The sequence below is a fragment of the Lactuca sativa genome, chromosome 2 (assembly GCF_002870075.4).
Source record: "Lactuca sativa cultivar Salinas chromosome 2, Lsat_Salinas_v11, whole genome shotgun sequence".
NCBI lineage: Eukaryota > Viridiplantae > Streptophyta > Magnoliopsida > Asterales > Asteraceae > Lactuca > Lactuca sativa.
The window spans coordinates 132,862,993-132,873,870 of NC_056624.2; the positions used below are offsets into that span (position 1 = coordinate 132,862,993).

The 10,878-nt window shown below is 34.5% G+C and overlaps 1 protein-coding gene across 1 annotated transcript; it reads right to left on the reverse strand.

Annotated features, from left to right (window-relative positions):
• Positions 1 to 4,228: 4,228 nt before the first annotated feature.
• On the reverse strand, positions 4,229 to 6,625 carry LOC111912160 (probable aspartyl protease At4g16563). The gene has a single exon (XM_023907888.3). It carries the CDS (start codon positions 5,970 to 5,972, stop codon positions 4,551 to 4,553), a length of 1,422 nt encoding a protein of 473 aa, XP_023763656.1. The 5' UTR covers positions 5,973 to 6,625; the 3' UTR covers positions 4,229 to 4,550.
• Positions 6,626 to 10,878: the final 4,253 nt, after the last annotated feature.

The window sequence follows — 10,878 nt, forward strand, 5'->3', positions numbered from 1 at the left end:
GGTTTCCCAACCTGACCCACTCAGTTTATTTGAATCACAGGTATTGATGCGAAGATACATTACACTAAGAGATTAAAGGAGATGTAAATCATTAGTGTAAATGAATGTAATGTTTGTTTATGTTTATGTTTTTGTATTAACGATAATATCCCGATGTTTTAAATAAAAATATATTTATTCGGAAATGCTTTGATAACATCATTATCACATTTTCTGGGAACAAATTTCGCAATACTACTTTTCAAAAAGAATACTCTAATTTTTAATAAGAATAAATAATTTTTTTTAAAATGACCGTGAATTTAAGAATGTCACGTTGGATTAGGATCAAAAAGCTTTCGAATGTATCCACTTTTCAGGATCCAAAAAAGGAACAACAACAACCCCATTGCTGCGTCGTTGCTCTATTTAGAGAGGTAGGAGACAAGCAAGTTTTCAGAAAAGACAGCTTGGGTACCTGAAGTAAACCCGATTAGGAGAAAGTACCCCAAACTGAATTCTTTTAACAAAACTGCTTTTAAAATTAGCACAATAAGAATTATATTTAAATTATTATTATTATTATTTATTTATTTTAAACGTTAAAAATAATTATATTTCGGGAATCTAAAAACGAGCGTTACACTAATGACTTTGATTTGATGTTGTCACTGATCGGATGTCTTATTTAGTTGGTAAGACAAACTCGGAAGCTATTATGTTATACGTCTTCCATATGCAAATATATATATATATATATATATATATATATATATATATATATATTGAAATTAAATATCCTTCTATTTTTTATTCCTACAAATCCTCCTACCCAATGAAATAGTGGCATGTGTAGCATTTAATGCTCATTTAATAATATTTTAATATAATAACATTACACATGTCAGAATTTAATTTTATATATATATATATATATATATATATATATATATATATATATATCAAAGAGTTTCTTAACTCATCATGTAAGGCAGCTCAATCCCCTCCACCAAAGAAGAGGAAGACTCAACCTAGGCGCAAGCTTATTCTTGCATCCTCCTCCAGCGAATCTGAGGAAGAGAGTTCAGACTCCGAAGAGTCCCTTCGAGGTAATACTCCTCCACGTTCGCCTACCCCTAAGGTACCTGTTTCCACTAGACCTGTCTCTCCTCCCCCAATCTCCATCTCTATTTCCATTCCCCCATAACCTCCACTACTCAAATACCACCCACCTCTATCCCTGTACCACCTCCTATTTTCACTGAAGCTACCACCACAACCACCGTTGGCGTTAGAACCAACGTATCTGATACGGGGGCTCCTACTACAGTACCCGAAACCACTCCCGCTACCGAACATACATTCGTACCCGAACCTACTTCCACAACCGAGCCTCCACCCTCACCCTCATCTCCTGCTCACCCAGCAGATAATGAAGAACCTTTTCTTGGAGGAGAGGACATGACGTTTGACTCGGTCTATTACAGTCCATATCAAATGCAAAGTGATGATGACGATGATGCTCCAGTCACCAAGAAGCATCTCAAGGAGCTTCATGAGAAAATCGATTCTCTCATTGCTTTCTCCTCTTCTTCCTCATGATCTACTATCTCAGAGGCTGCTATTCAGGGGCTCGTTGATACGTTTACTAAGGCTCATGAAGCCTCTATCAACTCTGCCACTGTCGCTATCGATGCCTCTACCAAGGCGTGTGCTGCAGCGACCGAAAAAGTCGAAAAACTATTTGTTGATGCTACTTCTCTTTTGCAGTCTTTACAGGGAACCGTTGATTCCAATGCAGAGAAGCTTGACTCTCTTGTCAACACGCTGGCCACCTCAGTTGCCTCCGAATTGCAGTCATTTGCCAGTCTTCGTCAATCTCTCAGCAATGACAACAAATTGTTTCAGGCGACTGTTGAGGAGCGCCTGACAAAGCTGCAAGAAGATCTCGCTTCAGAGAACTCAGTGATGGATGCTCTTGCTCGCAAGACCACTGCTCTCAAGGTCAAGAGTCTTCATCTTTTCCAATCTGAAAAGGAAGTTGCATCTCTTCGATATGAGCGTGCGGTTATTTCATCGTGTGTTTCGGATGTCCACGCCGCCCTTTCCAACATCATTGAAGCACATGATCCGATCCTGAATTACTCAGTGAGGCGCACTCACACAGAGAAGCTTGCTCATGCCCTTGCCCTACTAAGCAAACTTGAAGGGCTTCTTGAGTTCGTGGCCCATCCGAAATAAGGGGGAGAAGATGTGTCTCAACCGCCTCCCACTTCCACAGCAACTAAAGAAACCGAACCTCCTCCAGCAGGTCAACCCTCAGGTTCGGGTGTCAAAGACAAAGGAAAGAAGATTGTTGAAGACAGTGATGATGATGATAAAGAGACCATCGCTGATCTCTTAAAGAAACAAGGTCGGGATAAAGATGCTGACATGAGCGCTCGTGTTGCCAGAGAGTTTGAGGCGAACGAAAGAAAAATGAAGGAGGCTCAAGACCTTCTTGAGAGTAGGAAAACTCTTTTTCCTCCGTGGAATCTTGAGAAGCTTATAAAAGAAGCAACTGAAACTCCCAACATTTTGTGGCTCGAACCAGTGATTTCATTGGATCGAATCAATTCTGTCGACTCTCAGTTCGATATGCCACTGACTAGGGGTGAGCAAAAACCGCACCGAAATTAAATTTAACCGCAAAAACCGCAACCGAAAAACCGCAACCGCAATTAAAACCGATGATGAGGTTTTCTGTTTTTCAAAAACCGCAAATTTGCGGTGCGGTGCGGTTATTAGTTTTCAAAAACCGCACCGCACCGCATATGTTATATACAATTTTTTTAATTAATTATTAATATATTAAATACTAAAAATAACATAAGTTTCATGGATGAAAGATGGATAAAATACTAGAAGACCAAAGTATTGGTGTTTTGTTATATTTAACTTTGAAAAATGGTGAAATTCGACAATTTTAAGATATTTCTTGTAAATTACTATTGATTTGACGTTTTTAAGATATTAGTTGTTTGTAATTTAAGATAGTGAGCCCAAGACGCAACACCTTTCAGACCCTACAATCTCCCCATTTGCGTCAATTGGAGCGAGACTATCACTTCGGCTTGCTGGGTCCAGCTGCAGGAACTTTCTTAGTGGTTTCAAACAGACGTGGGATGAGAGCAAGGATGGTCTGTCTGAAACGAATGTACCACTGAATCATGTCATCAAAATACTTTTTGTCATCTGCTGAATTTTGCTTGCATCGATGAATGATTCCCAGAACATGTTCCAAGCATGCAATGGACATTATACAATTTCATATTCTTCCCTTTTTTCTTTTTAGCATCATTCACTTTCATTTTGTTACTTGATTTCTTCGGTTTATCTCTCTCTCTCTCTCTCTCTCTCTCTCTCTCTCTCTCTCTCTCTATATATATATATATATATATATATATATATATATATATATATATATATATATATATATATATATATATATATATATATATATATATATATATATATATATATATATATATATATATATATATATATATATAATCTCCACGAGTACCTAAGCAATACACGAAGTACTTAAAATTAATAAAACACAACAACACAAAATATAATATAAATTATTTGTTTTTTTAATATATATAAATTTTCCATGCCTCTAGATCGTCTAGAGCGGAAAGGCTCCATGATTTGACCAACAAAGTACCTTCAACGTCCATAAACCCACCCTCCAACATCAAAATAAGATACAAGCCAACAACATTCGTGTATGATATTTATTAAAACCTTGGGTTTGTTGAACAATGCAAGTAAATCACTAATATACATAAAAAAAACGAGGTCTAGTTGATCCTAATTCAAATGATATTTATAAGAATATAGCTAGATATTGAAACAATAACGAAAATATCGTTAATCCCCCATGCATAATTACACCACCCTGAAAATTTTAAAAACACACTCATCAACATCATTCACTTGCAAGCTTGTTCATCGTTCTTGGATGTGGGCTTTCTAAACAAATTATAATTGATTGTTTATTTTCATTGTGAGCATGTCAGTCAACCGATGATCTATGGATATAAAGGAATATATTTGCATTTTGTTCAAGGGGATAGGCACAAAATACAAAAGAAAACTAACAGAAATATTATTGAATATAATTTACAAGCAAAAATAACTTGATATATATCATTTGAATATGCATGACTAATGCAGCTTCAAACAAATTAGCACATTTAAATCCCAAAGAATTTATAAATTTTATTATAATTATAATTTATCGTTACAATGGAACTAACTTTCCCAAATCAACAAGGTTACATAATACTCTTATTTAAATTAAAAATTATAAAGCAACAAATTGGTATTTGAAAGTAAATATTATGTATTATTATTTTAAGAAAATCACAATAATATCAAATTAGTGAATGAGTTTTAACTTTTAACAAAATAAGCATTTGTTTTATTTGTTACATAAATAGGTGTCCTTTTTGTATAAAAGGTTAAAAAAGTGTTATTTTTATATTTTTGTGATTTTCTCTGTTATTATCTTTTTTATTTATTTACTTACAAATCTGTTTCCTGAATCCAAGTACTCCATTTTCCAAATCATATTCGAAGTATATATCCTGTTGTTGGTAGTTTCCAACAATTATCGATGGCCCAATACTCGAATTCGACCCGATCAAATTACTTGAAACGATCGTCATACACAACACACCATCATCGCCATCATCGCCGACGAACGAGAAGTAATCCGCCACCGGAAGAGATAATTTCGCGCCGCCTACGAAATGAAATGTAAACTCCGGTAACTCTGCAGATTTTCCGGTGACGTCAAAACACGGACGCAACCCAGTTTCCGATTCCACGTCAACAGCTCTCTTATACTCCGACATTTGATTCTCAAACTCTCTCGCCACCAAATCGTAAGGGACATTGTCCATCACCGTGAACGTTGTGCCGGAATCGATGATTGCTCCGCCGTTGCCGTCGGCTCCCGGCACCAGATACTCATTTGAGATATTCACGGATTTACCTCCGATGGTGATTTCCCGGAGGTTTACGTAGTAATATTCCTGAAAAGCCTCCGAGGAATTCATTGGGTTCTTCTGAAAATTGGTGTAGCTCATTTCCGAACCTCCGGCGGTGGAATTTGTAGAATTTGTTGAATTTGTAGAATTCCGAACAAGAACAAGCTCGCTGCTCACCGGAGCGTCGTCAAACCGGTGAGAGACTAAACAATACGAAAACTTTTTCACACCCATCTGATTGGGTAAAGAAGAAGACCCACGCCCAAACCCGGCAATACCAGATGGTTGTCGGGTCGATACAATGGAGCATCCGACAGCGAAGTCACTCACATCACCTTCGGGGAAATCGAGCGTATCCGAGATAAGGAACCCCGAAGTTGACCCGGACCCGTATTGAATCGTGTAAGCCGGACAACTCTCGTTTCCGTTACATGGAGTCTGCTGACTCGACCCGGAAACCCACCCGCATTCCTTGCTGTTACACCCGATCATCTTAGCAGATGAAGAACGATTCGGGATGAACTTCGGGGTGTTGGTTTGGTTAACATCTGAAAATCTACAGTCGTAACATCTGTAGTTATTAGTACATGGAGACCATACGAGGCTGCTTCCGGTGTCCATTAAGAAGGGTAGTTTTTGAGGGGGTGATCCGAAGCTGAGTGAAATAGAGTATGCGCCATAGCTGCGAGGAAAGAGAGGAATTTGAGTGGATGAAGAAGAGGTGTTGTTGTTGGGGTTTTTGAGATAGTGAGCTCTGGTTATTGAAGAAGATGCGAGGGAGTTTATGGTGTGCTTTAGATGCGATGATTGGTTGTTGGTTTTTGGTGTAATGTGGTGTGTGAGAGAAAGTGTAAGGGTGGTATGTGAAGAAGATGAAGGGGTAGAGATACATATACAGAGGATGGTGAGGAGATTGACAATGGAGAGAGAAGAAGAAGGAGGAGGAGCCATGGGAATGCGTTTATGGTGATCGCGGATTTTGTTTGTATTCTTTCTTCTGTTTGGAGATGAAAATGAGTTTGATTGCTGTTCATTATATAGTATAGAGCAAATTACAAAAATGGTCCTCGAAGGGTTTTTTTTTTTTTTTTTTTTTTTTTTTTTTAAATCTAATATTATATTTAATTTTTTAATAAATGTAAGCTACTGTTATTCTATTCCTAATGCTGTGAATCTCCCAAATCCCAACCAGATGAGACTTGAACGGTTGATGTGATTGTAGAAGGAGATGATCATATTTCTATAGGAATCACATATTTCTATAGGAATCACATATTTATATTCCCGTATAAATCATATATCCATATTCTCAAAGGAATTACATATTCATATTCCTATAAGAATCACATAACATCGATTTTTTCCCTTTTCAGGCAAAAACACCAGGAGTATTGAACAAATCCCTTATGTATAGGATTTAGAAGATCCGTCGATTCACCCCAGAGGTCGCATCGCGACCCACATATCTCCCTAGAAGTTGTCACGTGTCCTCCTAACGCTACGTGTGTCCTGCCACTCAGCCATATCGACGTGTCGTGACTTTTTCCATGTCTTTCTCTTTTGTCATGTGTCACGTTCTCATGACACATGTCCATCACATGGTCACATTGATGCGTCGCGGTAATCTAAAGAACACATCATGTTTTTTCACTTGTCCATTGTCTTGACTTTGCTCAAACATGTTATCTCCAAAACGGGCTCCGTATGTCAAATAGGTTATAGTCAAATACTCAAATTTTCGGTCATTACAATATATCGTGAAATGTCCCGAACTTGTCTTTTCGATTATGATAAGTTTCTTCGAAATCATACAATGATACATAACATACCTATAAATCATCAATTCCAATTACATTTGGTTGAAGAAATTTGGAAACAATATAGAGACGAAAAAAATGATGATTAATGTAATATTTGTTTTGTTATTCATGCATTCGTTATTTAAGTGGTTAATAAATTAAACCAAAGAAAATACGTATTATCATTTTATTATCATATATTTAGAGTTCATTTTTTATTTAAATTATAAAGATTTATATTTAACTTAATGTGTTTATGAATTATTAGTTTTGAATAATTAAAATATTTGTTTAAAAGATATAAAATAGTTGATGATATAACCTTGTGGATAAATTTTGAAAGAACGTTTATATATTATATATCTAGATAGTTATAAAAGTTGATGTTGCAAAAATCTCCCTTAGTTTTTATTTATTTCTAACGGAGTTTTTCTACGTTTTTATTAGTTTTATAATATAATTAACGTTTTAATTTTTTTTATGTGAAAATTAATATATTGAGTTTAAATGACCGGTACCATTGCACTGTTATGGGCGATTTGATACATATACTACATTGTTAGTATTATATAAAGAAAAAGTGTAGCAAGTTATAATTATTTTTTCATTTATTTATCAAAAATAAAAATTTATTCTTTTAAATTTTATATGTATCTCCTATCAATAAAACCATATATAATTTCTTAACATTTTTTTTCAACCAAATAAAATTGGGGTACCATATCTTTTTAGGGAGTTAAATCGTACCGTTATATGATATTTTATCTTTATATGATATGTTACAGTAATTTTTTATATAACAAGAACACAATATGACCCGATGTCATATTTTTTTATTTACTGGAAAACGACTTAATTAAAACACGATAAATACGACCAACACCGCAATCACGAAAATGAAAATTAGAATAAACTTTTAGTTTATTTAATTTGTAATCAACTTTTACAAATACGAAAAACCGCATATTAATATTGTATTAATTTTGTATCAAATTTTGAACACGATTACAACACTATATACTCCTTTGTGTTTTTTACACTAAACACAAACACAAATACGAATTTAATTTCCATTTTAATTTTGTTTAGTGGGATGTCATTGATTGGATTACCTATTAAGTAATTAGGGTATTAAATAAGTACATAGGGAAATATAGATTTAGGGAGAGGCGGGGCTACCGGCTTGAGAGCGCTATGGAAGAAAGCATTTAATCATTTAAGAACAGTTGAAAAATGAGAATTAGTTAATAACTTAAGAAAGTTGAAAAACCCAATTGTCTTTTATAATTTGTCAATAAGGAACGTCTAGAAACAAGTGTTTTAAATTTAATGTCTTCTTTTCTTATGAAATTGATTGTCATTTTATGTAAAAAACAAAACATCATATTACTCGTAATATTGAATCCATACCCATTTCACTGTTCATAACAGGTAAGTAAGCCTTTATTTTTAAAATTTATTATTCGGCAATACTAACAGAAGGCTACATCAAAAACAGTCACAAAATTGCAAACCATAAAGGGAATTGCAACCAAGAAACATAATTGATTTTTAAGTTTTGATTTCTATACACAAACCTTTAAAAGGAACAACACCATCTTTACGAAACTCATTGGATCCAAAAACTATAGCATTCTAATAAGTCCACAACATCCAAATAGTAGTCATACAAACAGCTTTTATAGCAACTCTTTTCATCATGGTCAATGTCCAACTATCTACACAACAAAAAATGTCTCGAACTTTACCAAAATAAGGAAAGGTCACATTTATCTAACATGTCACTTGACTCCAAATTTGTGTTCTTAACTTACAAGACTAGAAAAAATGATTGGTTTCTTCAAGGGAAACATCCAAGAAGGACAAAGTGTCAAATCCAAATCTATTTGATCTTTTTCAAACAAAAACAAAATCTTGAAAATCTCTCCATAAAAGACTGATCCCCAATCCAAACAGATTTCCAAAATAGAGCACAAGATCACCAACCTGCAGTTGAAAGAAAAATTATCAAGAATACCATGATCATCCAAATGATTAAAAGAACCAACAATTTTATGCCAACTCTTTTTGTTCTAATTCCTTCCCTATTTTACATCAACCTACCAATAGTCACATGAATTTTTTTTTGACAACTTTAACCCATAACACATTACAATCATTAAGAAAATGTCAATTCAACTTTTACAAGAGATCTCCACTAAAAGAACCAATACTACCAACATAAAGAGCACAACTTTTGTTTTGGTGTCCCATTTAATCCAACTTGTTTTCCTTTTGTGCACCTCTTCTCCCAAAGAAAACGAAATAAATGGAGCTCTAGCCGATCTTATTGCAGTTCTTCTGAAGCTCAAAAGTCCAGACCTATGGCATATGGAAGAGGGGAGAAAAGGAAGACAAAAAATCCAAGAGTTCCATATATTGACTCCGCCCCCTTTCCTCACAGGCGCACATCGTTAATGACACGACAATCTTGATCATTTTTAAGGAAAAATGTCTCATAAATCTATGATCATCCATATGATTAAAAGAACCAACAATTTTATGCCAAACTTCTTTTGTTGTGATGTATCCCCCATTCAAGATCATCCTCACCATTAGTCCCATGAATTGCTTTGACAAATTTAACTCAAAAGGCATTACAATCTTTAAGAAAATATGAATGCCACTTTTGTAATTGAGCCTTACTAAAAACACTAATACTAGCAACATCAAGACCGACATTTTCTTTTGAATCTAAATGGTGTCCCATTTAGTCCAACTTATTTTCCTTTTGTTCACCTCTGCTCTCCATAAAAAACAAGAATGAACCGACTCCAATAAAGAAAACACATTTTTAGGTATTTTGAAAATAGACATAAGGAAGATATGTAAACTTCCTATAGAAATTTTAGAAGAACAAGAAGGCCTCAAATGTTATGCATTTTTTATTTTCCACTTGGAATATTTTTCTCATATCTATTGATTATGGTTATCCACTTATCCGCTCGATACATATTAGACCCGAATGATAAACCAAAATACTTAAAGGGGAAAAAGTTGTAGCACACATACCATCAGTCGCCATTTCCTCCAACAAAGTCGAACCCATCCCCACACCATATGGATTCAGATTCTTTATATTGATTTTTAACCCCAAACAAAGGTAAAAAACAACTATAAGAACCCACACCAAATTTTGGACATTTTTCATGTCATATGCACCAAGAAGTAGTGCATCGTCCGCATAAAATATATGTGAAATAGACAACCCTTCATTTAAACTTTTGCTCCTCTAAATACTCATGACTAATAACCTCCTTAATGGCAAAATGTAGGCCCTCCATAACTATAATAAATAAGAAGGACAATAGCAGATATTATAAACAAGAATGATGATAACAGATTTTTCTGTCTTGACCCCTATGAAAATAAAATTCACTAGCGGGACTCCCATTAATCAAAGCTGAAACTCAAGAAGTCTTGAGCCAAGTCATAATCCATTAAATCCAAATCGGACTAAAAAACCATAATTTACTTGAGTTAGTTCCAATTGAAATAGCCATAATCCTTCACGAAGTCAACTTTTACAAGTATAAAGTTTTTATTTTTCTTATATCATATCATGACTTCATTGACCATAGAGACCCATCAATGATTTGTACAACTTTAACAAAAGCAGACTGCTCAATGCTAACAACGAATTCAACCACATAGGCTATTCGATTAGCCAAAAGTTTATCAATAGTTTTATATTACAAACTAATAAAACTAGTGAGAAATTATTTTTTTTCATAATGCGAGTGGAATGTACTAGTTTTAATCTTACTAACTTAGACACCGAAACAAACACACGAAAGGCAGTGTACCTATCGATTAGCAGTTTAGTTCAGGCAAGTAGGTTATCAAACACAGGGAACGATAAACAATTAAAATTAAAGCTAATATTATCTAAATAAAACAAGTATTAAAAAGGAAGTTTTCTCTAGTTTTGCAAGACTAGAAATTTAAGCAATCAAATAACACTTAACTAAAAGACAATTAACAACTAAAGGAGAATGAAAAAACAACTAGATTCAATA

What these genes read in the sequence shown, in the direction of transcription:
- LOC111912160 (XM_023907888.3), bottom strand. Translation starts at nt 5,972, where the DNA reads ATGGCTCCTCCTCCTTCTTCTTCTCTCTCCATTGTCAATCTCCTCACC.